The sequence below is a fragment of the Schistocerca serialis genome, chromosome 11 (assembly GCF_023864345.2).
Source record: "Schistocerca serialis cubense isolate TAMUIC-IGC-003099 chromosome 11, iqSchSeri2.2, whole genome shotgun sequence".
Lineage (NCBI taxonomy): Eukaryota > Metazoa > Arthropoda > Insecta > Orthoptera > Acrididae > Schistocerca > Schistocerca serialis.
The window spans coordinates 48,093,259-48,120,884 of NC_064648.1; the positions used below are offsets into that span (position 1 = coordinate 48,093,259).

At 42.9% G+C, this 27,626-nt stretch overlaps 1 protein-coding gene across 1 annotated transcript; it reads right to left on the bottom strand.

The window, feature by feature from the left end:
* Window positions 1–2,044: 2,044 nt before the first annotated feature.
* Window positions 2,045–26,275, bottom strand: LOC126427114 (serine/threonine-protein phosphatase 6 regulatory ankyrin repeat subunit C-like). The gene is made up of 3 exons (XM_050089339.1): window positions 26,234–26,275; window positions 5,490–6,066; window positions 2,045–2,917 (listed from the first exon to the last, which is right to left on the bottom strand). The coding sequence occupies exons 2-3, from the start codon at window positions 6,053–6,055 to the stop codon at window positions 2,437–2,439; spliced, it is 1,047 nt and encodes a 348-aa protein (XP_049945296.1). The 5' UTR covers window positions 6,056–6,066; window positions 26,234–26,275; the 3' UTR covers window positions 2,045–2,436.
* Between the last annotated feature and the right edge of the window lie 1,351 nt (window positions 26,276–27,626).

Below are 27,626 nucleotides of genomic sequence, written 5' to 3' on the forward strand. Positions count from 1 at the left end.
ATCCAAAACTAGTTCAAAGGCTGTTTTATTACAAAATGGTAACATGTATGAATCTATACCTGTTGGACATTCTGTACAAATGAAAGAAATCTATGAAAACCTAGAAATAGTGTTAAATGAAATAGGCTGTTCTGCTCATGGTTGGATGATATGTGGCGATCTAAAAGTAACATGCATGGTCCTTGGTTGGCAAGGTGGCTTTACCAAATTTCCATGATTCTTATGTGAATGGGACAGTAGTGCTAGGGATCAACACTGGCGCAGAAAGACCTGCCCTCTGTGGAAGTCTTTAAAACCTGCTGAGAAGAACATTCTATGCAGAAACCTTGTAGATCTAATTAAACGTACTCTTAACACCTCTACATATAAAGTTAGTCCTAATGAAACAGTTTGTAAAGACTTTGCCTAAAGATGGACCATGTTTTCAGTATCTCTGCCAAACGTTTCCAAACCGTTCAGAAGCTAAACTAAAAGAAAGCATCGTTGTCAGACCTGACATTACAAAATTGATGTTTGATGTTAACTTTGAATCCACAATGACCTTAAATGAGAAGGAATGACGGTTATCATTCAAGCAAGTCGTTACAAAGTTCTTAGGACATGAAAAAGAATATGTTTCTATTAAAGCTACAATGTTAAAGAAGTTTAAAACCTTAGGATGTTCAATGAGACTTAAAGTTCACTTTTTGAACAGTCACCTTGAATACTTCCCCCACAATGTGGGAGATGTTAGTGAGGAGCATGGAGAGCGATTTCATCAGGACATAAAAGTGACGAAAAAACGCTACCAAGGCCGCTGGAACACCAACATGATGGGGGACCACTGTTGGTCACTTCATCGAGAAGTTCAGCAAGAACCTCATCATAGAAAAAGCTACTCAAGAAGCTTCAAGGAAAAAGAGAAAGAAAATACAAACCTATTCCAGCTGACAAGTGAAAACTCTATTAACACATATCATTGTTTTAAGTAAAAACAACTGTAAATACAAACCATGCCTATTTTGTAACAAAGCATTTCATTAATGTCCCCATTTACCATATAGCATGGGATTTTTATACTCTATAATAAAAAGCATAATGTTCGAAAACCATGGACAATAGAAAAAAACCTGGGCTAGATTTGGATTCAGCTCATAAAAATCTATAAAGATCATTTACCAAAGTAAAAAATTTTTTTTCAAAAAACATTTTTCGTTGGCCCATGTTATTGTTCATTCAGTACATAACAAACAAACCAGCCATTTATGGCTCGAAATTCTTTGCTATTTACGAGGCCACATCATTCTACAAATCATCAGTTGGTGGAACACAATCAGATACCCTTACAAGGTGTCAAATAAAGTATATAACATTATGCTTTGCCTGGCAGAAACTGTGGATGGATCCAAATGGAATATTACTTTTGGTAACTGGTGTACTAGTTTTCCAATAGGAGTCCCACTTTTGCAGAAACACATCACTTACATTGACACTTTGAAAATAAAAATGCTCAAACATTGTTGCAGTCCAATGTAGGAAGCCCAAGAAAACCAAGAAGGATATTTTTGAAACAGTTGTCTCAACAACTTAGAGGAAGCTCATTAGTTACAGCATTGCACATTTTTACCCTTCCAAATGATCCCAAAATATTTTTGGCACCTTATAAATAGGAATAACCTTGACAACTGGAAGAGCCTGCAAACAAGGAAGAGTCACTGCTTTATGTATGCAGGAAAAAGGAATGTTGTTACCAAAATTTGTTGTAGTCAGTCTAAGATGTTTATGTGCAAAAATCATTCTTCCATTGTCTGTGGAAACTGTACATGTGGTACTTTGAATGAAATGGTGGAACAGGAAGAGTAAAATTTTGTGTATAAGTAACAACACGTCTAATAAATAACCTGAGTATGATGCAATTAGTGGTGTAGAAGCAATATACACTGTAAAATACATGTCGACCAAATGTGATGTGAGATTATTGTGTGCATTAGAAATTTGTGGTTAAATAAAAGAGTAGGATACTTCTGAGATTTGGTAACTACCTATGAAGAAGAAATAAAATTCAAACATTGAAATATATATTTATTTATGTAAAAAGCAAAGTAAAGTTTTTTCTCAATACCAAACATATTGAGGCACTATTTTTCGTGCCTCTAAAGAACATGAAGGCTGGTTGGCGACTACTAATGTTACAAAACTGACGTGACAGCTGGAGCGTTAAAATGGTTGCTCAACTAACGTTTTTCAGATCTTTCCCTAATGAGGAAGAATACTTACATTACTTATGTTACTATCCATATTGTACCTATTGCTGAGTTGTTAGTGGAGTAGTACATGCACTACACAGTGATGGGTGCAAACAACAGATGCCGGATTAATACATTACTCAAAAATAATGTTAAGTCATGACATGATGCTTTGTTTGTTTTCCTCCTGATTTTTGTTGCCTTGTAAACTTCACGTGAGTATCCCTACGAGCTGCTGCTGATTGTTATGTCTAGCAAGGTCCAGTGGTGTGTTCCCCCTGTTATCTCTTGCACTCCTGTCAGATCCCGCCTCCAGCAGCACAGCCGCCACTTCTGTGTGACCATAGCATGCCGCAAAGTGCAGTGGCGTCCACCCACAGTCACCCTTGGCGTTGGGGTCTGCAGAACAAGCCACCAGCAGCCGCACCACAGCCGTGTGGCCTTTCCATGCAGCTAAGTGCAGAGGTGTGCTCTGCTTCCTGTTCCTGTCTTCCAGGCTTGCACCACACTCCACCAGATACTTCACTGCATCCACGTGTCCCTCCCTCGCTGCACAATGCAGGGCGGTCCCCATGTACTTGTCCCTCACTCCTAAGTCAGCACCTGCGGCGAGTAGAGTCCGTATCTCTTCCACTGACCCCTCCTCAGCTGACTGGATCAGCCTCCTGCCTTTCTCCTCGACCGAAAGACTCCTGTACAGAACATTGAAGTTCTTACACTCTACTGTAAACACATAAATCAAATGAAGGTAATTGTCATAGCAATGAAACTGTATGAATACGCATCTGTCCAGTGAAAAATTAAAAAAGTAGCAGCATCCCATCTGCGATATGGAATAGTCAAAGTCAATGTAAAAGATATTTATGTATATCAGCATGCTCTCATCAAAGTTTTCATTCACGTACCATTACAACTTGCTACAATTCAACTCATGAGTGAGTCATCGCATTTTACGATAATTCATTCTAGACACAAAGTTCCTTTGAAATCAGGATGTTACTGTTGACCACTTGTTGACCTCTGTAGAAACATATACTTAATACAGCTAACACTGGATCTCTGAACAGCAATATTTTCTGACGCTTTAAAGGGAAAACACAAAACCAATCAAATCTCTAGGAATTTGATGGCAATGTCCTCAAATGGCAGGATAAAATTTCAGTCCAGTTAGTCAAATTCTGTGCATGCCCTCACCTATTAGAGAAAATTACAGCTTCGCAGAAAACAATTTGTTGACATATTACAGATATAATAATGATATTACGTCCATTACACACACACACACACACACACACACACACACACACACACACACACACACACACACACACACACACACAAGCATGTGCACATGCACTCACACTATTTGAAATAGATTATTGTGGTGGCCATGTCTAAATATTACATCAGAAAGACCTATAGCCTCACAGTAAATTAACAAATCAAGCACTTGTGTACATATTATATGTATTCCTATAACCCAACCTTAGCTTCCTGAATACACTGTACTATACATGCAGCTCATGAAAGAACTAAGAAATAGCACAAAAGTGTAGCACACATTCTGAGACACTGACAAACAGAGATGAGAAGGAAATGTGTGTCCCACACAAAGTTGCTGTGTTACTGTTGTGTGGACTGGTCTGATGTCTTGTGGATACACAAGGAATAAACTGCTACACCCTGCTGCCCCTGTGCTTGCAGCACCTTGTGTACTGGATGGCTTGCACACACAACCAGACTGAGAACCATACCATTTTCCTTAGTGCCTGATATATTTTATTTGATGTGCATTAAAAGTTACATTGCTGGCAGTTAATAGAATAATTTGCTACCAAAACTGTTCGCATATTGCGTACATGTACTAAGGAAGTGGAAGCGAATAATGCAACACACAGACCTGTGGTATTGTCCTCTACTGTGGCAGACACATGCCGTGGTAGTGTGAGAGGAGCACCAGTGTAAGAACTCCTCCATCATCACCATCAGGGAGGACTATGGTGGAGGATACAATCGAAAATTTGAGTTTTATTCGAATCTGATGTGGCAACTGAGAATTTTTCAGGCAAAGACTGTCATGAAAAACTTCATAGCCAACGCCAGCTGTTGATTACACTGACTGGTATGTAACACCATTAAGTAGGCGTTTTTATTTATTAGGAGATGTCGAGTTTTAATATCCACCAATGTAATCACCACTAATAATGCAAGGCTACCCACTTGTTTGGCACTTTATGGGAAGTTTGTGAAAGCTGGAACAGCTAGACTGTAGAATGCTGAAGTGTGCAGATGTCCGCTTGTCAGCTCTAATGTGTGGTCTTCGTCGCTGAATGCATAGTGAGAGACGTTGATTTAGGACTGAGGTAACAGTGGTATACTTCCCTGCACCAAAAAGCTTCGACAGGTAAGCGCTTACAGCATGGTAACACGAGAAATGCAAACTGTAAATATGTTGCTGCCCTCGTTGATTCAAGTTCAACATACTAACATGTTCTTGGTGCTGGTATAGATTGACATACTTACTTTTTATCTTCAACTTCCCTTTATCCAACAGTATGCCATTCATAGCGATCTTATTGCCTATAGCACCAGCAGCTACAGTGACACGAAATACCTGAAGTATTCTCACTGTAAAGAGGTTATGGTGACCTGTAGTTCATGCAAAACAAATTCCAAACACGCTCCTGCCTAACTACAAACTACACACACACTCATGTCTGTTTCTGTAGTGAGCAGCACATCTTTGTGACCACAGCAAGAATGTCACCTGCTGGGTGCATTGTTAACATAATCTTTGTTTGGAAACCAGATGCCAACATCTAACAATGTGTTGTACATACACAATGTAACAAATTAATTACTGCAAACAAATGGAACATGTTAAAGATGAAAACAATTTTTGAAGCTATCAAACATTTGGCTGATCCCTGATTTTTCGTAGCTAACTTATCTACTAATAAACACAGTTCCATCCAGAGATCCAGTGAACCAGTCATGAGAATACAATGAAAGCTTTGTGAGCTATCAGCCAGTGGCTTTTGTAGCTGTCAACAGATGTATTTCACAGTGTGGACACATGCAAGGAAATTCAATGGCAAACATTGTAAACTTGAAAACACACACACACACACACACACACACACACACACACACACACACACACACACACACACACACACACACAGAGAGAGAGAGAGAGAGAGAGAGAGAGAGAGAGAGAGAGAGAACTGGGCAACACAGATAAGCACATATTCTCATATTTACCTGATTTCTTCTGGTGGTTCAGCAAGCAGGCGACTCACTTCAATCAAATCTTCAGTGTGGCTACGCATCATGTCTGCCCAGCCCTGTGTAGCCATTACTCGGAAGTTGTGGTCTTTTATGAAGGCGACTGAAGCCGTAGTCAGGCTTGGGCAGCAGTGCCTCACTGCCAGGACAGCTGTGGCTGCCGCGTTCTCCACAGTCAGCTGAGTGGCCAGCTGCTGCTCACAAGCAGCCTTCAGGGCCGACAAGCCGTACTTATCAGCAGCTGCCAGCATTTGTGGGGTCATGCTGGACAGCTGGGGGGCATGGAGGGTGTATGTGTATGAGAGCAGCTGGCGCAAAACTGGGCCCTCCATATCCGTGATGCTGACTTCACCTGTGCTGGCCTCCAGTGTGTCGTGCTGGAACATGGCCGCGAAGACGGGGCTCCTGGCGGCCAGGACTGCCCTGTGTGCCACCAGACGCGTCTGCCCTGCCACCAGAATCACTATGGCGCCCTCACTCTCATCGAGGAGAGCACCCAGATCCACAGCTGCGGTCTCCTGAACTTTCTTGGTGGCCAACATGGTGGTTGATTCTGAAACATGTCGCCACTGAGCAGCTCTTTGTCCTTACAACAGCATCCTCAGCATTTGTATAGGGTACAGAGACCTGTGTCAAGAAACAGTTCGTAAAAGCTACCCATAACAGATGAATTACAACACCAAGTTATCATTGGTATGTCAAACTACACAGGTGAACAGCTGGAAATCTTCGCCCCAATTTAGAAGATTTTCCACAATCTGTTCTCAGATAGACTGGAGATGTAGGTCCGTAAATTTGTAGCTACCGCACAGTCACCAAAATCGATGTCTAGCAAACTACTAAGAACGTCATAAATAGCTACAGTAAACGATGTATCTTACTAATCGCTCATCGTATTAAGGAATCTGTTTACACTGCTCTTAACAGCTATTTCTGTACGTTGTCTTGCATGACTTGGATCACACAGTCAGTTAACCAATCCGACTGTGACTCGTCAACACACTCGACACATTCCAAGAGGACGACACCCAACCACGAATAGGAAAAAATGTTGAGCCAGAAATATAGAACACACCAGCCGTCCAACTAACATGTGTGTTATCGTTCTGGAATTGATCTCCCGTTATCGCAGCACTGGAGATAATACTGATATAGTTTTCATTGACATTACTCCTCCATTGTGTAATTATTTTGTTTCAAACATCCAAAGCCTTTCTCTGCTCATGCTCACGTTCAATGCAATTAGTGTCAGCATACACTTTGTGGTGAACTACCCAGTGACTGATATTCCAACATGTAACCTGTATGCCCCACTACTAATTGATCTGGACATTCACTGTCGATTGCTGAGAATTGGTTCATGCTCCCCCACTCCGAACTAATGACCAAATACACGGAATTCTTAAACAAAAATTTGAAACCTACTTGAAGAGAAAGTACTTTTTTCATTACTTTAAAACTTTTACGGCGAAATAATTACTATGTATCAGAATCATGTAATAGAAAATGAATATAAGGCCAAGGATAACAAATCTAATATTCGGTTGCTCCTCACCGCAGCTGTATATGAGAAATGCTAAACATAATATCATGATCTCTCTGAATTTCATCTCGAAACAAAAGTTTGGGAAGTGAGGATCTTCTTGGATTTCATTTCAGTTCTTACCTATGAGACGACAGAAGGCGTGTTTAATTGGGAGCTGTGTACTATCTCACTTTCCGAATAATCATCACAACTTTCCTTGTAAACTTGTTTGCATTCATTATAGGATCCTCTTAGTGAGAACGTATTGATTTCGTTATTTGAGTTTTGTCTTGAATACCACCCTTTTCTCGCGAACATAGAGGTAATGAGAACACACACACACACGCAAGTGTAGAGTTACCCCCTTTCCTATATCTTGTCGTTACCCTAAAGACGCAGAACTCCTCTCTACGATATATTCCGATTACTCCCTCGGTACAAAGCATTCTCGCGCTCGCGCGTGTGCGCTTGTGTGTGTGTGTGTGTGTGTGTGTGTGTGTGTGTGTGTGTGTGTGTGTGTGTGTGTGTGTGTGTGTGATGCTCCTCCCATATAGAGGATGTCCGTAATTAAATCTCCACTTTCAAAACGCCACTGCTCAGAATGGCGTCAGATTTGAACATCATATTATTGACACAGGGAAACACATGATGGAACAAAAAAAAAAGCTAAAGAACATTTTGTCAATAGATGATGCTGTAAAGCTCTTAAATTAAAATGGGGTCGGTTTCAAATCACAGGTCAACTGCAATACGAAGTCTGCGGTTTAGGTAGCACATTACACCATCTGTACTGTTCAATGTGCGCAACTGCACAAGTCTGGCAGTCTTAACAGATGTGGCAGTGTTATTTAGGCAAGCCCATCCACCGCGCCGAGATCGTAGCACATCGGATGGGAAAAACCGGTTTTTAATTGTGCTGGGGCCAAAGCCCGCATAAAACGCAACGTGACATCTGTTTCTAACTGTCGTGAAACTGGCGCGAGGCACGTACAGTAAGCTGTCCACCGCTTTGTGCCACAAGTCGAAACTGAGAAACAGTGTGTTCCACAACAAATGGAAGTGCCTCGGGGGTCACGCTGACAATACGTCGTGCATGTGTGCCTCCAATTCAGCAACGTTCGTAACTGAAGCACTGAGCGTGTCATCTTTCAGATAACCTCACAGCAAGAAGTCACACGGATCAAGATCAGGTGAGCTGGACGGCCAGGCTGATAATTCAACCATTTCCGAAATGGCTCTGAGCAACTGCTTCACTCGCTGTGCAATGTGTGAAGGAATGCCATCTTGCACAAAAATGATCCTATCCACAGACACACGTGCTATTAAAGGGTTGGAATGACGTTGGTGCGCGAAAGACTCTCACATCATCAACCAGTGACGGTAGAGGTAACAGGACCCACAGGACTCATCCCCTCGGGGAAATACGGCCTTGCGATAAACGATGCCGTCCACCGATTTCTTTGCAGAATGAAGTGATATCGTTTGATGGCCGTCCAGATTTTTTGTTGCCCATATTCTGCGTATTCACATGTCGTTGGAACTGGGCTTCGTCTGTCCACAGAGTTCCATAGCACTCATTTTCCACTTCCATGAGAGCAAGAAATTCCAGATCGAAAATCGGTCTTGCTGGCAGGTCAGCAAGAAGCAGCTCCTGAACATAGGTAATTTTGTACGGATAGCAGTTCAGGATGTTTCGTAGGATTTTGAGCATTGCGTCACAGGCGTGGCCAATGTTGGAGTAACTCCCCATGCACTGCATTTTTGTGCACCACTGCTCGACCGCTCCTGCAATGCTGAGTTCTCATCTGTCAGAGATCGAATGAACTGCATCAGATTGGATGCAGAATGTACATACGAGTTATGTCTGCACTAGTGACAAGAAATGTTTCCAACCAGCGTTGGTCTGGGGGTGTTGGGAGTAAAAGCTGAGAGCGAGAAACCACGACGCACGAAAGTAGCAAAAGAGAGCTATGTATATGTGTTTATAACAGGATTAAGTCAGTTCCTCAAACATTATTTCCATATGTTGCATACATAAATACACCCATCTCGGATCTAAGTTCTGATAGCTGCAGTTGATCAGAATTTCGAAGACTATTTCCATCTTGTACCATTAGAGTCTATATCATAAATTCTGACAGCCCTAGTTGGATTATATTTGGAGTTATTAACTTACAAGAAAATATAAACAGATGTCATCGTTATGTGGTCATGGAGTAATACACTACTGGCCATTAAAATTGCTACGCCACCAATATGACGTGCTACAAACGTGAAATTTAACCGACAGGAAGAAGATGCTGTGATATGCAAATTATTAGCTTTTCAGAGCATTCACACGTGGTTGGCGCCAGTGGCCACACCTACAACGTGCTGACATGAGGAAAGTTTCCAACCGATTTCTCATACACAAACAGCAGCTGACCGGCGTTGCCTGGTGAAACGTTGTTGTGATCCCTCGTCTAAGGAGGAGAAATGTGTACCATCACGTTTCCGACTTTGATAAAGGTCGGATTATAGCCTATCGCGATTGCGGTTTATCGTATCGTGGCATTGCTGCTTGCGTTGGTCGAGATCCAATGACTGTTAGCAGAATATGGGATCGGTGGGTTCAGGAGGGTAATACGGAACGCCGTGCTGTATCCCAACAGCCCCGTATCACTAGCAGTCGAGATGAGAGGCACCTTATCCGCATGGCTGTAACGGATCGTGCAGCCACGTCTCGATCCTTGAGTCAACAGATGGGGACGTTTGCAAGACAACAACCATCTGCACGAACAGTTCGACGAGGTTTGCAGCAGCATGGACTATCAGCTCGAAGACCGTGGCTGCGGTTACCCTTGACGCTGCATCACAGATAGGAGCGCCTGCAATGGTGTACTCAACGACGAACCTGGGTGCACGAATAGCAAAACGTCATTTTTTCGGATGAATCCAGGTTTTGTTTACAGCATCATGATGGTCGCATCCGTGTTTGGCGACATCGCGGTGAACGCACATTGGAAGCTTCTATTCGTCATCGCCAAACTGGCGTATCATCCGGTGTGATGGTATGGGGTGCCATTGGTTACACGTCTCGCTCACCTCTTGCTAGCATTGACGGCTCTTTGAACAGTGGACGTTACGTTTCAGATGTGTTACGACCTGTGGCTCTACCCTTCGTTCGATCCCTGCGAAACCCTACATTTCAGCAGGATAATGCACGAGCTCATGTTGCAGGTCCTGTACGGGCCTTTCTGTATATAGAAAATGTCGACTGCTGCCCTGGCCAGATCTCTCACCAATTGAAAACGTCTGTTCAATGGTGGCCGAGCAACTGGCTCGTCACAATATGCCAGTCACTAATCTTGATGAACTGTGGTATTGTGTTGAAGCTGCATGGGCAGCTGTACCGGTACACGCCATCCAAGCTCTGTTTGACTCAATGCCCAGGCGTATCAAGGCCGTTGTAACGGCCAGAGGTGGTTGTTCTGGGTACTGATTTATCATGATCTATGCACCCAAATTGTGTGAAAATGTATTCACATGTCAGTTCTAGTATAATATATTTGTCCAATGAATACCCGTTTATCATCTGCATTTCTTCTTGGTGTATCAATTTTAATGGCCAGTAGTGTATTTTGTAATAATCTGTGGACAGATAGCTGCACTCAAGATAGGGCTAAACTCTGCACTCAAGTACCCACTCTGGCTGGGTTTGGAAACCTAGGGAGGTAAGCAATAAGAACATATACTGAGCAGCCAGAACATTATGACCATCGACCTACTATCGATATAAACCTGTCCAGCATATACCAGCGTCACCTGGCGAGAAACGATTGATAGTCAGATACACACATGGTGCATGTAGTATGAGTGAATGTGTTGTCCATGTATAGAGTGAAGAAGGTGCACGATCTGTCTGAGTTTGACCAAGGGCTGATTGCGATGGCTTGGTGGCTCAACGCGAGTATTTCGGAAACTGCACGGCTTGTATGTCATGAGTGTCTTCAGCACATGGCGAAACCAAGGTGAAACCAAGTCCAGACATCGTGCATTGGTTGGCCATCCCTCATTCGACGTGTTGTATATTGTAGGCTTTGCACACTAGTAAAATACATCAGTCAGCGAACTGTGGCAGAATTAACATCAGACTTTATCCCTGGGCAGAGTACAAGTGTGTCAGAGAACACAGTGCACTGAACACTCCTAGCGATTGTCCTCTGCAGCCGATGACCGATGCATGTGCCAAGGTTAACACCAACAACATCGGCAGCTACAACTGAAATGGGCATGTAACCACTGGCACTGGACATGGCACAGTGGCAGAGCACAGCACAGTCTGATGAATTCCTACACCTTCTTCATCATCATGCTGACGGGAGGGCGCGAATCCGTCATCTTCCAGGGGAACCACTCCTCGATACCTGTACTGTGGGACGGAGACAAGCTGCAGGCGGCTCCATTACGCTCTGAGGAAAATTCACATGGGCATCCGTGTATCCAGTGGAGCTCGTGCAAGGGACCATGACTGCCGAAGAGTATCGTACACTGGTTGCAGACCACATACACCCCATCATGACAATCATGTTTTCGTTGGCTGAGGCATTTTTCAACAAGATAATGTGACACATCACAAGGCCAAGAGTGCAATGGAGTGGTTCAAGGAACACAGTGGCGAGTGCTAATTGATGTGACGGCCCCCAGCTCGCCAGATCTGAAGCTGATCGAACACATCTGGGATGTGGTTCTACGTAACGTCAGAGCTCTTCACCCCAGAATTTACATGAATTGGGTGACTTTTGTACAGATGTGGTGCCAGCTCCCTCCAGAGACCTACCAGACCTCATTATTTCCATGCCATGACACATCATGGCTGTTATCCGTGGTAATGGTGGACATACCGGCTGTTAGGTAGGTGGTCGTAATGTTCTGGCTGATAAGTGTATACATTTTTATTCATTTACATAGACTGGAAAAATACATAAAAGACTAAAAATTTGGAAAATATAGAAAAATCCAGACCCTAAATGGTAATACAGGATATCTGTACTCATACAGAGGGAGTATTCGAAATTTGACGCATAAGCACTACATGATAATAACAGAGGCATGACATCACACATAAAAGAGACTGTGCATTCTAGAGAGATATTGTGTCAACTACCACATCCCACTAGTTCTGCGTCCGCGAGGAAGTGGTATGTTATTCCCAAAAAAATGGTTGAAATGGCTCTGAGCACTATGGGACTTAACTTCTAAGGTCATCAGTCCCCTAGAACTTAGAACTACTTAAACCTAACTAACCTAAGGACATCACACACATCCATGCCCAAGGCAGGATTCGAACCTGCGACCGTAGCGGCCGCGCGGTTCCAGACTGTAGCGCCTTTAACCGCTTGGCCACCACGGCCGGCCATGTTATTCCCAGTTCTTATTATAAGTCTAAAACAGAATGAGATGTTTAGGCAATACATAAATTGGCCTAAGTATCACTTCAGATCCATGAACACAGAAATAAGAAAATTTAATGGTTTAACTAATACACATACAGTACAACTACAAGACAAGCTATGCTTTCTCATATAACATTGCTCTTTTTTAGCGTGTCTTGCCCTTTACGATATATCAAACACAAATGTGCCAGAAAAACTTTAAATAATGGTATAAATGGCTGGTCTTCGAGCCGTGTAATTTTTCGTAATGGCTGCTTCTCAAACCCTTAAGTTTTGAATGAGAATCAAACGCTTCGAAATTTAACAAATTCATCACACGTTCTCACATGTAACATAATTCATCTTGCGTGAAAGGAAATCTACTTCGAAAGTAACGCTTCCCAAACCACCATTCACAATATTTTCCCGCAATCTGTGACAAACGTGAAGAGTTGTGACATCACGCTCGTCGAAGGCGAAAGCAGTTTGTTGTTACGAAATACTGCATAGTCTTCGCCCTAAAGCTGTGACATTTTGCTGTAGGCAGATGCTTGTGTGTGTACTTTGTTTTGTTGTTGTAAACGGCGCATTTTCTTTGTAACTTGAGTTTTATTTGGGTCTTGTGTTGTTTATGGTTTATTGCTGCAGTATTATTCTGTGCCAGCGGTATAAAGCAAAATTACAAAAAATTAATTGAAAACTGCAACAACAAAAACTGTCAGAATTTTAAAAATTCCCGCGTTTCCCAGAATTTCCCAGTTGTCCTGGATGCAATACTGTGCTCTGTAGGCGTATTATTTAACACAGAAATGAGCGTACGGCATTGTGGGCCGGGAGTCCCCCATTCGGGGGAGTTCGGCCGCCGAGCGCAAGTACTTACTGCATTCGACCCCACACTGGGCGACTTGTGCGTCGGAGAGGGGGATGAAATGATGAGGAGGACAACACAACACCCAGTCCGTGAGCGGAGAAAATCTCCTGCCGCAGCCGGGAATCGAACCCGGCCCCATTGGTGGGGCATTCAGCCACGCTGATCACTCGGCTAACGGGAGTGGATAGATATGTAACATGAAAATCAGTTACACAAAGTACCAAACAACGATACCGACTGTTGTATTCCAGACTGTATCTTGGTGAAATTCTATGTTGCTATGCTGGATGGCTGTCTAGTCTTCGTAAGAAAATTACATTTCAAATGCAGTACGGAATGCATCTGCTGTAGTTTCAATGGAACATTTGTTCGATAGTAGGACCGAATGGGTGAGTGGCTATTTGCTACACGGAAATCTATTCGTCAGCGAAGTTGCTTGGGTTTGACAATTGCTATGGAACGAAGTTGATGATAATGATACTAGGGAATATGTTATTGTTTGAAGTTACGCACTCGCAAGTATGGCGGGCAAAAGCACCACCGTCCCATAGGGTTTTGCTCGTGTTAAGAACATGAAAAACTCGGTGAGACTCATTGTCTCAATGAGGCTAAATCTCAAAATGCAAAGAATATCTATACGTCTCTCCTAACCAGGGAGTTAGCTGACTGTCTTGCTGGCAAAAATGTAGATACCTAAAGTGTTGTGGACTGACAAGACAGCCAGTCCACAGCGACGGGTAACCGAAAGGCATGCGTTTAAACTCACGCAGGCTGGCGTGAGGTCTGAAACAGGATACGTAATGAATGCTATAAAGAAAAGTACGTAGCTGCTGGAATACTTAACTTTAATCCACAATTGGTGACATTGGTCTTGTTACTGTACATGTTTCATTAGATACATAGCAAAGGATAAATGGCTCCTTGCTAGGTCGTAGCAATTGACTTAGCTGAAGGCTATGCTATCGTCTCGGCAAATGAGAGCGTAATTCTCAGTGAACCATGGCTAGCAACGTCGGCTGTACAACTGGGGCGAGTGCCAGTACGTCTCTATAGACCTGCCGTGTGGCGGCGCTCGGTCTGGATTCACTGATAGTGGCGACACGCGGGTCCGTCGATACTAGCGGACCGAGGCCGATTTAAAAGGCTACCACCTAGCAAGTGTGGTGTCTGGCGGTGACACCATATAAAGGATTCAATCTGTCAGTGAGACTTAAGCCATTACTTGTTAAATTATACACTGAAGCGCCAAAGTAACTGGTACAGGCATGTGTATTCAAATACAGAGATACGTAAACAGGCAGAATACAGCGCAGCAGTCGGCAACGCCTGTATAAGACAACAACTGTCTGGCGTTTTTGTTCGATCGGCTACTGCTGCTACAACAGCAGGTTATCAAGATTTAAGCGAGTTTGAACATGGAGTTATAGTCGGCGCACGAGTGATCGGACATAGCGTCTCCGAGGTAGCGATGAAGTGGGGATTTTCCCGCACGACCATTTCACGAGCGTACCGTGAATAACAGGAATCCGGCAAAACATCAGATCTCCAACATCGCTGCGGCCGGAAAAGGACCTGCAAGATCGGGACCAACGACGACTGAAGAGAATCGTCCAACGTGACGGAAATGCAACCGTGCCGCAGATTGCTGCAGATTTCAATGCTGGGCCATGAAAACGTGACGGAGTACGAACCATTCAGCGAAACATTATCGATACGGGCTTTCGCAATCGAGGGCCCACTACTGTACCCTTGATGACTGCACGTCACAATGCTTTACGCCTCGCCTGGGCCCGTCGACACCGGCACTGGACTGTTGATGGCTGGGAATATGTTGTCTGGGCGGACGGGTCTCGTCTGAAATTGTATCGAGCGAATTGACGTGTACGGGTGTGGAGATAATGTCATGATTCCTTGGACCCTGCATGTCAGCAGGGGAGTGTTCAAGCTGGTGGAGGATGTTTAATGGTGTTTGGCGCGTGCAGTTGGAGTGATATGGGAACCCTGATACGTCTAGATACGACTCTGACAGGTGACATAAGCATCCTGGCTGATCACCTGCATCCATTCAAGCACCTTGTGCATTCCGACGGACTTGGGCAATTCCAGCAGGACAATGCGACACCACCCACGCCCACAATTGCTACGGAGTGGCTCCAGGAACACTCTTCTGAGGCTAAACACTTCCGCCGGCCATCAAACTCACCATAGCTGAACGCTACCGAACGTATCGGGGATGCTTTGGAACGTGCCCTTCAGAAGAGATCTTCAGCGTCTCGTACTCTTATGGATTTATGGAGAGCACTGCAGAATTCATCGTGTCAATTCCCTCCAGCATTACTTCAGACATTAGTCGAGTCCATGCTACGTCGTGTCGCGGCACTTCTGCGTGCTCGCGAGGTCATTACACGATATTAGGCGGGTGTACCAGTTTCTTTGCCTCTTCAGTGTCAATATGCAGTTCTGCCAGTTGTCTACTGCGAAGAAATAAAACTCTGTAAGTTGATCACGTGATCATGAGTTCCAAAATTAGAATAAATGTTGGCACTACTGTGATTAGTCGGTACTTAATCTTCTCGATTTGTGTTAGGTGCTCTAACATTACAACATAAGACATTTGAAGTGGCCATGTGTTACAGTTTCACCACGACATCCTAATGTCAATATGCAGTCTTAAAATACCCACAACACACATCATGATGGGTCTAATCTATAATTAATTGTTATTTGCCTTACACATTTCTGGAAATGATTTCGATTTTTCGTGGTGTGTTACCTGAAAGAGACATCACGATATGAAACTTGTTCATCAGCATGCGAAAATTATCAGTTTGTGTTAACAGATGTGAGGTATAACTTTTCGTGAGAAATTTCTTGTGACTATCACGGAAGTCTATTTTACTGCAGAGATGGGAAACCTGATCAGGGTTTACATATGCATGTGTGTGAAGAACAATCACACTGAATCGAGAAGCAGACAAATGTTCGCTAACCCTGCACACGTCATCGTGTTCTTTTTAATGCTGGTCCGAGCCCTGGGTGGCTGTATCCTTACTGATCCTGATCATTACGACTCTTCTAACCTTCTAGAACACATCTACTCCAGAGGGCACTTTGTGCTGCATAGTAGATGGTACGTCATGACACTCAGAAATAGAGCGTCTATGTTGTATGTCACTGTATGAGCCCTAGATATTCTCTTGTCTTCATGGGACTTACACAGAATGTACATCATCGACCCCTAAATTGTCTCGAATGAAAGGTCACCTTCCCTCCAGGGATTCTAAGGCATCTTCATAATACTCGCAAGTTAATCTATTCTCCTGGTAAAAGATCTCTGATGCAGCGTTGTGCGGTTTCAAATCAAATGGTTGAAATGGCTCTGAGCACTATGGAACTTAACATCTGAGGTCACCAGTCCCCTAGAACTTAGAACTACTTAAACCTAGCTAACCTAAGGACATCACACACATCCATGCACGAGGCAGGATTCGAACCTGCGACCGTATCAGTCACGCGGTACCGGACTGAAGCGCCTAGAACCGCTCGGCCAGTTGTGTGGTTTCATCTGGAGTACACCGTCTATAAAGTTAGCCATTAGTGTGCATTTTCACATTTCTGCAAGCGACACACGATTTACTCCTACCAAAATGCATGTTACAGAGGGATGTCAGGAAGCTTACGAATCACAAACAAATTAAGTGTAAAGGGATCTGGTGTCATGAGCGCCCAGAAAATGGATTTTTTTATTTAATAAAATTATGCGATTCTTCCTTATTGTAAAATATTCATGCTTTGCGTGTATTACCTCACTACTGTGGTGTTTAAATGTCCTTCTAAAGCATAATATGTAGCTCTTGAATGCCTGTCACGCTACCATCAAACACAAAATCTTGCCTGCAGTGTCTTGTTACTTCACTTTGGCGCCGCTATTTCCATAGCAAGTCATTTGTATAATATCCTTAAAGAAATTATGGACAGTATTATGACCAGGGATTTATTACAATCGATCTTTCTGTTAATACAATTAGATTACTTTACTTACGTTTTTCGTGAGTTCGTGTTGTAAAGTTGTTGTGACTGCGTATTTCAACGATTTGACATCATAAAGCACCAAAACCGAATAAGTTTAATTACAGTCGTAAGTTTTACTGTAATCACTACAAACATTTTGATGGACACTGTAAAAATGAAAAACCTGTTACGCTGCGGCAAAGTGGGTTTAGGCCTGAAAGTCCGGCAGGCTGTACTTCAAAAATAAGTTGAAACATCTTTTAGAGATTTTATTAACAAAATGTTGGTGCTTTAAACAGTGAAAGCAACGGCTACATTTATTAGTAAGTGCATCCTTTCACAATTGCATTTGTCTGTTGCTAATGTAAATACTGTACTAGTGAAAAATATCTCACATTTAATGAAGACGTAAGTAAGAACGAATTCTATCCAGCAGACCTGTAGTGGGATGTCAAGTCTGTAAAGAAACGAAATGTACATGGTGATTACAATTAAAGTTAAACTTTCGAAACGCTGCAGAAATAGCACCACTGGTCACAATGACATCAAATTGCAACGGAATATTATCGGAGAAGGGGGAAAATACGTGGCAGAAGAAAAATAAATAGTTGCAAAACGTAGAAATAGACGGCGCTGTAAATATAATTTAATGGTGCTCGACTGCAAATGACAAATGAGTCATACGACAATGCCTGAGGTGTACGTTTGACGTTAAATAAACTGTACTATTCATTGTGCATGGGTGTACAGGTGTTATACTGTTTCTTAAGTAAGTCCATCCACAGCGGCAAGGTCATATCACATCGAATGGGAAAAATCAGTTTTTAATTGTCCTGAAGCCAACAACCGCATAAAAAGCATCACTCACATCGGTTTTCTATTTTCCCGAGGCCAAAACCCGCATAAAAAGCATCAATCAAAATCAAATCGGATTATTAATTTCCGTCTGACTGGCGCCGAACATGTTCAATATGCTGTCCACCGTTTACGGCAAAAAGTTGAAATCGAGAAACAGTATGTTCCACAACTGATCGAAGTGTTTCCGGGGTCACTTTCAGAATGTGTTGCGCAATGCGTGCCTTCAGCGCAGCTAAGTTTGCAATCGGAACAGTGAACAGAACATCTTTCAGATAGCCCCACGGCCAGAAGTCTCACGGATTGAGATCAGGTGATCGGGACGGCCAGGATGTAGGCAAATGGCGGCTGATAATTCTAGCATTTCCGAAATGGCGCTTCAGCAGCTGCTGAACTGGATTTGCAATGCGCGGAGGAGCGCTATCTTGCATAAAAATGATCCCATCCACACATCCAGGCTGTTGGAGTGCTGGAATGACGTGGTTGCGCCAAAGACACACACAGCGCTTACCAGGTACAGGCAACAGGACCGAAAGCACCTGTGTCTTCGAAAAAATTATGGCCCTATGATAAATAATGCCATAAACCTCCGCCACACAGTGACCTTTTCATGATGAATGGTACTGGTTAATTTGCGTGTGGAAACAACTAGTGTACATGGATAATTTTGAATGGCTAGTAAAGAAGGATGTTTCGTAGGATTTTACCCGCCGTGCTCACGGGTGTGTCCAGTGTTTGGGCAATTGTCCGGCACCACACGTTTGCACACCACCACTCGTCTCCCCCTCCACTGCAGTGGCCACTGCTTCCACTGACGTCGAATCAACTCGTTTCCTCCCTCTACCAGGTTGTACACCAAAAGAACCCGTCTTTTAGAATTTCCGAGTAATTTTCTCCAGACCCACGGCAGTCATCGCACCGACGCCTTTTTTCAAACCCTTAAGTGTCCGGAACTTCTGCAGAGCGACGCGTGCACAGTCATCATTCTTGTAATACAGCTTTACAAGCAGAGCGCGATCCTGCATTGAGGCAGTCATGGCAAACGTCGCAGACGCGAAAGGAGGAAAAGCCGTGTAACCGGCATGTTTATACCAACTTCAGTGGGTCGTGCGCTTAACAGGTGTTTCCATTTACGTATTCTGACACATACAGCGCCATCTATTTTTTTTTATTCTATCGTACGTTTTCCCCTTCTCCGTTAATATTCCGTTGCAATTTGACTTCATGCTGACCAGTGGTGTTACTTGTACAGCGTTTTGAAAGTTTAACTTTATAATTAAAGTTTAACTTTAATTATAATCAACCTGTACAATGACATCTCCTGTAACAAGCATAAAATGTAGGGAAGTAGATATTCGCTTTGCACGTGACATGAGGTGTATTCGGAAGGGAAGAAAGCAGCCCAGATGTTGTGTGCTATGATGGATCTCCCACTGCGACCTGTCAGGTCCGAGAGGTATTACAAGTGTTTGTACAATGGCCTAACAAAGTGAAGTTTCTATGTGAGGACAGCGAAATAAACTGCAGGTATTAGTCAGTATGCTGATACTGTTGCTGCACTGGACGGTTCCTGGCAGACGTGACGCCACACATTGCTGACTGAAGTTATCACAGCTACCTCTGTAGATATGAGCAACGTGCTGAACTACGAATGTCTGACAAAACATTGCCAAGATTAAGTCAGTAACGCAGACTAACACAAATGTGACAAAAACTTTGAAGGTTTCAGTGATGGTATGAAATGTAGGGAGGTAGTCTATTTTCAGTAGGTTAGTTGTTAGATGCTGTGTGCAATACATTCACTACTGTGGAATCTGTGACTTTGTTGTGACTGCTAAGCCATATGCTGAAACTGAAATTTAAAAAATGGGATGTGTAGCGTATGTGCAAAAGAGAAGAACACGATAGAAAAAAACTTTTCTATTGGCATAGCTGTTGGTGGACAAGGCTGACAACAAATCGAAGATAGAAAACCTTACACAATATTATGGTCTGTTCATCAGGAGAAACAGTGATGTCAGTGAGATGAGAAAAACAAAAGAAAATGGACAAAAACAGGCACATGCACACCTCATGCCAGAAACTGTTACTGTGGAACTAATGCCAATATACAGAGATCTTTCAGATTCTAAACCCCTGGAAAAATATTTACATGGCAAAACACAAAAACAGAATGAAAGCTCCAATAGCTGCAATTTGGGAATGCTTGCCTAAAACTGTCTTTTTTTTTCTTTTTTGTAGGTCACCCCTTCATGATGGTCTGATTGTCATAATATGTTTTAATAATGAAGTAACAAGCAGATTACATAGCATGAATGGACTAGGTGTCAAATAGTGAGTGGGCTCCATGAACGGACTGGCAATTTGTAGCTGAAGCTGAAAAAACTCCTGAAACAATAACAAAGAAGGCCAGAATAAAGAAGATGACTGCAGGACAAAAAGCTTTGTGACTCGCCTGGACCCGTCAACACCGACATTGGACTGTTGATGACTGGAAACATGTTGTTGCCTGCTTGTACGAGTCTCGTTTCAAATTGTATCGAGCGGGTGGACGTGTACAGGTATGCACACAATGTCATGAGTCCATAGACCCTGCATGTCAGTGGGGGACTGTTAAAGCTGGTGGAGGCTCTGTGATGGTGTGAGGCATGTGGAGTTGGAGTGATATGGGACCCCTGATACGTCTATATACGACTGTGACATGTGTGCATAAGCATCATGTCTGATCAACTGCATCCATTTACGTCCATTGTTCATTCCGACGGACTTGGACTATTTCAGCACGACAATGCGACAAGCCACACGTCCAGAAATGCTACAAAGTGAATCCGGGAACACTCTTCTGAGTTTAAACACTTCCGCTGCCCACCAAATTCCCCAGACATGAACATTATTGAGCATATCTGGGATGTCTTGCAACGTGCTGTTCTCCACAACCTCATATTCTTACGGACTTATGCCCTGCAGGATTCATGGTGTCATTTGCCTCCACCACTACTTCAGACATTAGTCGAGTCCATGCCACGTAGTATTGCGGCACATTGCGTGCTCGTGGGGGCCCTACACGATATTAGGCAGGTGTACCAGTTTCTTTAGCGCTTCAATGTATATTCTTTTCGTCCGTGGCATATGAAAGAGTTCGTAGAGGTTTTCAATAACTTAACGGTATGCGGAACGTGATGGAAGAGTAACGATATAACATCGCAGCTGATGTTAACTGGAAGTTATGCTTTTTCTTTACAGTAGGGTATAAGAATTTGGAAGTTACTTCGTTCATAAATGTGTAATATTATGCATTCACGTGAACTGGGCTGTGGGTAGGAGAGAGATTAAAGTGTTGTCAAGAATTAGCGTGGAACTTACTGAAAAACGTTGTGCTATTTTCTCTATACGCCTTTGTCAAAAATTTGTACAAAATTTTGGACATGGCAGGACGCGAATCATTCCCACAGTTACCTGCTCTGTAACTCAACGCTTATAACGCCTACATCACAATGAACTACTGCAAGCGCAGCCTCCGTACCGTAACTTAAATGTAATGAAGGCTTTACCTGCCCACACGTCATTACATGTCGTTTATTTATAACAAATTGTACCAAAAATTACGTTTTTTTTGCAAAGCTTCGATGTGCTGTTGCCTTGAAACGGCTTTCATAATACGCAGGCGAGACTAACTTCCCACCCCCATGTGTTGAGATTTCGCCCCTCCCCTTTCCCCCGCCGCCAACAGAGCTGACTGCCCATGACTTTTAATGGAAGTATACACGAACACGAATTCACAAAATTATCTAGTCAAACTATTCCAAAATATAAGCAACCGTTTGTCAAAGATGAGGAAAACATTATTCTACCTGACAATTTCATGTAGCGTACACAGTTACTACCTATGCCACAGTATTTTCCTACGAGGGACGGTCCGAAAAGTTTCTAGCCCGAGAAGGTTACCGTAATGTCTCGCACAAACAACGTCACCTACTTTTATGGTGGCCTTTAGTGGATGTGCAAGTCAAATTTCGCGGCTCCGGCTTCGTTAGTTTTGCCGCTAGGATACGTTGTATACCGTAGTGTAAGCTTAATGGCAGATAACGAGACACTCAAGAAACGTGCTGTGTTTGAATATCTTCATTTGAAGTGAATGACGCCCAAGAAAACTGAGCAGGACATGCAGAATACACTTAAGAAGGAGAGTGCTCCGTCTTACGCGACAGTGAAAAACTGGGTGTCCGACTTCAGACGTGGATGAACGAGTGTGGGAGACGCGCCAAGGAGCGGAAGGCGTGTCAGCGTTGCCGCTGATGAAACAGTGGCTGCAGTTCACGATGCGATGTTGCAGGATCGCCGAGCACCATCGCAGCACACTGAAGCCACATTCGGAACCTCCCACGGGCGTGCGCTTGACATTGTTGTGAATGTTTCGGGAATGCGGGAAGTTTCATCTCGGTGGGTCCCGAAAGACTTGAATGCAAATCAGAAATTGGAGCGTGTGCAGTGTTGTGAAGAAATCGTCCGCCAATCTGAAGCGGATGAAGAGAGGTTTCTTGCATGTATGTGACAATGGACGAAACGTAGGTACACCACTTTGATCCTGAGACAAAACAACACTCACAACAATGGTAACATCCTTCGTCCCCTACCCTCAAAAAAATCTCTGGTGGAAATACCAGGCGCTAAGGTGATGACATTGGTCTTCTGGGATGCAGAAGGGGTAATTGTGGAGGATTGCTTGCAAAAGGGCGTTAACTATCAATGAATCATACTATCGCACCCTCCTGCGCCGTTTGAGAGAAGAGATAAAGATAAAAAAAAAGGCGGGGAAAATTGGCGAGCGGAGTGCTTTTGCATCAGGACAACGGACAAGCGCACAAAGCCCTCGCAACACTGGAAACTCTGCGTGACTGCCGGCTCGAACTGCTACGTCATCCACCATATTCTCCGGATTTGGCTCCATGCCAAGTTTTTCTTTTCCCAAACATAAAAAATGACCTCAAAGGACGGAAATTTCACAATAATGATGCAGTGATTGATATTATGAACGCTTGGTTAGACTCTAAATCGAAGACCTTTTATTTTAATGGTTTTATTTTAATGGTTTTATTTTAATGGTTTGAGCATGGCTACTAAGTGTATTAGTGTACACGGGTATCATATTGAAAAATAAATTGGTATTATGAAATTTCTGCCATTGTTTATTTGTTAGAGTAAAAACTTTTCGACCCCCTAGTAATTATTGTGAAACATTATTTTCAAACAGTATGAGACATGAAATGCACTCTAATAAGCATATTTTTCTATTCCGATCCAAAAAATCGCAATTCAAATGAGTGAATCAAAGTCTTGCTGATCATGTATATTGTGTGAAAATGAAACCGAAAGATGTAGCACAAAATTATTGTTGACCAGGAGCATGTTGCAAAAATAAAAAATAAAATAAAAAAATAGAAACGGCTAATACCAACTACGCTACAGTGTGTGGCGGAGAGTACTTGTGACATCAAGGCCACTGCTTTTCTCTGCCGTCGTGTCAGCCTCGCTGCTGCTATTTCCCACCCTTCTGCCCACAGTACTTTTCCGCCAGTGTGGCCGCACTGCGTCACCTGCTCCGGGAAGCCCCGGCCTCCAGCGACCCTGTGTTGCTCGCAATAGATGCAGTTACCTTCACTGCCTGCTGCCGATAAAGTGCTGTTTCGCAACGGCAACTTATTTCCTCACAGCTTCCAGAGCAAGTGCTTCCTATAGCGTCCACCAAAGGAACTTTGGGGTTATCAGATGTCTGTGCCCTGAACGAGGCTTCAACGTTGACCCTCTACTTTCACCACCTGAGCTATTTGTGGAGAGCCTTATGACAGCCAGAAACACATATAGACGTCGAGTGTTCACGTATCGTATGCTTCAAAAATATAAAGTGTCTGGAAGATTTACAATTGCATAAACTACACTGCCAAGTTCAACATTCATCCTCATTACGGTGAAAAAGTATGGACTTATTTATAAGGAAGATACTCGAGCTTCACACCAAACATACCTATGTTAAAGTGAAAGAGTCACAATTTATGTTGAAATAACTTTTCCCACTAAAGAAACTGTTAGGTGCGCGACAAATTTTATAGACATCCCCACGATAAAAACGTAACATTCACACTGCAGGTTCATTGAAATCGGAAGCGGTTTTCTACACGGTGACTCTGGGGCGGGCGGGGGGGGGGGGGGGGGGGGGGGGGAGGGTACGTGGTTCCAGGAGTGATAGTATTGCTTATGTTGAACAAGAAACTTCATATCGATGTACACCCTATTCTGAATGGTTTCCGAGATAGAAACGTTTAATGGTCATTGTTGGTTTTCTCGTGAATAATTCAGTATATTGCGATTGTTCTGAAAGCACCAAAATAGTGCAGAGGAATTCGAGACGCACAGTTTCACATGGGGAATATCTGGTCTATTAAGTCGGGAAACTGTCGAAACTGGCCTACAAGAAATACCTAAACTACGGTGCATGTACGTCACGTGAGATCGTTATATTCTCTTGGTCTTATCAGGCCAACTATTAGATCAAGAGAAAACGAATAGGAACTTTCTTATAGCAAATTTAGTGTCGCTTTTAATTTTGTACTGTGACACGTTTTGGCTAAAGGCTATGGTTTTCGAGTTATTCAAGAAAACTGTACGAAACTAACATTTAATCTGTTCTATCTTGAAAACCATTGGGAATACTAACCAAACAACTTGCACCATAACACAAAATTTGCAGTACAGACAGAACAAAACGAATCATTAAACTTTTTAGACCTAAAATTGAGCAACAATAGCTACCACCAATTTCAAATATATAGAGGAGCTAACCTACTACGACTGACATCATAAACAAAAATTCCTGACACCCAAATTCGCATAAATACCCAAATTTCAAAACAATGATTAAAATTCTGTTAAAGTTAGCTTTCGATGATAACGAGATACAAAAGAAAAAAAAGTCTGCAATACTTGAAACAATGAAATGACTTCAACCCCAAAATAGTTATAAAGTTACATGAACAGCATGCAAAACCATAAAGCAGGTGGGAAAAGTAAGGAAGTAACAATATAATGAGACGAAAGAAAATCACAAACTTATGCTACCTGTTACAACACCATATGTAGGCCAAATACCAGAAAAGGAAACAAAACAAAAATCAGCATTTCTTACTAATAACTTCAAGGCTCAAATACGATAAGAAATAGTATCTCGATATTCTACTTGTATTTAAAAAGTCAAGATTATAAGCCAGAAAATATGTGTCCTTAAAATTCTACACAAAGTACCTTAATGACAACCTATGAACATTTTGGAGAAAATGGAAATTTACACTCATACAGAAAAATATCCAGAGTACATCCCCAACTATCACAGAATTTTAATATGAAAAATATTTCTAAAATTTTATTCCTGCTGTAAAAGAAAAAGGGTGAATTATCGTGATAAACACAAAATATCAATATTTGTAGGCGCAAATACCTCAAAATACTGTCTCTGAAAAATTAAGTGTGATCACAGACTTCTGGAGAAATATAAATTCCTTTGCAAACATATAGCATCGATGGAGGATGAAGCAAATGAAAAGCAAACATATAAATGATATGATCAGATCATAAAAAGGCAATCGACATTTTCGCTGCAAGAAGCCGCAAGGGGCACGTGATACCAGCTAAAACCTCAGCATAAGGTGGCCTATTTAGGCGTGGACAGACGTAAGGTACAATGTTATACGTATTACACCATCTTCACAGGTACAGTTCGTAATGGAAAGTCGCCGAAACGAGGTCCTCGTGCAAATTTATCATTACGAGTAAATAAATAACTCGGCAGTAAAAATGTTGTACTTAAAATAAGTCATTCTATCATTTCCATTGCGTCTCTTCTCTTCTGAAAAAACTGGGTGACAAGAGCTAAGAAACTGCTATGATACATTCCTATGAAATCAGCCGAGTAATACTTTTGTTTCGGAGGAAGTTCCATTCTTGTTCGCCAAACGTTTGCGACACGAAAACATTACTATGCTCGTATCCCTACCTGCCGTTTCCGCACACACTCTCGCCCGTCCTGCTGTAGGAAAAGAACCACGCGTCGCCAGAGAGTGTTCCAGAACTGACGGGGCAGCTGACCCCCCCCCCCTCCCCTCCCCCCTCCCGACTCACGCCACACACACACACACACACACACACACACACACACACACCGCGTAGAATGCTGCCGCAGGAGGTCGAAGGCACGAGGCGTGACCCTCGCTTAGGCTCGTACTACACTATCTTTGACAAAGAAATATTATCACATACTGATTCGTCAAATTGCTTTGACTCAGATCATTGACGTCGCGCTAAAAAGGGGTATTACGTTGTTGTCACATTTATCAGCAAATTTCAAGACAGCGGACAACAACAACTTGTTATTAGGCGCTGCAGTTGCTAGAATCGCAATTCCACTGTGTGCGTATTTGGAAGAAAAGCGGCGCAAAAAGGAAGGATACCTACTTGGATGAAGCCATAGGCATTACGTCGTGACAGTAAAAGCATTCAGCAAAATTTGTTACGAGGGCTGCTAGTGGAGGATGTCAACTCTGCTATTATATAAATTACTTACGAGTGGATGAGAGTGCATTTCAGTATTTTCTCAGCACAGTGACTTCTCATATTACCAAACAGAATACTCTCTTGAGAAAAGCTGTATGTGCAGAAGACAGGCAAACCGTGACACTGGAATTTCTCGATACAGGATAGAGGTACTCTAGTTTACAACACAGCACTGGAATATCAAATTGCACATTAACGAAAATAGTTGCAGAAACGTGTGAAGCGATTTATAAAGCACTGGTGGGAGAATATTTAGAGGCAAATAAATGTTTAATACACTATATGGGCAATAAGAGCTATTTTTATTTTTGAATAATTGAATTACTGGAATTAGTGTTCGAACAACTACAAAATCACGAGGGAAAAATCAAGATTTTTCGATAACAGACCCGTGATTATATTTGTCTAGTACGGTTTTTGTTGAGTAACGTCTGGCCGCACTGCTAGTAAACACAGCGTACAGCGCACACGCAGGAGAGCCGCTCTGCGATTTTCGGCAGAGGGCGTTGGAGTGTGGCACCATCTACCTGCAAAGCATTGCGCATGCGTCATTTCCGCGCCTGCGCATTCTTCGCGCGCGTGTTCTAGAAACGAGGCGTCGACGTGCGGATACCGCCCGTCGTACCAAGCCACCAGCAAGGTTGAACAGTTGCTTCGAGGAAATACTGTGGAATTTGCACAACGTTATCACGCGGCAAATCTGTGAAGACTATGCACTACATATCCATCGGGTAAGCTTAAAGAGTCACAACTACAAAATTAATAAAAAGTACTAAACAGATGAAGCGCTTTTTAACTTGTGGTATCCAGAGTTCGAAAACAGACAAAGTAGAACG

Coding starts and splice junctions, on each gene's coding strand:
- LOC126427114 (XM_050089339.1), bottom strand. CDS start 6,055: ATGTTGGCCACCAAGAAAGTTCAGGAGACCGCAGCTGTGGATCTGGGT. Junction 2,918..5,489: donor GAACCACCAGAAGAAATCAG/GTAAATATGAGA, acceptor TGTTCTGTACAG/GAGTCTTTCGGTCGAGGAGA.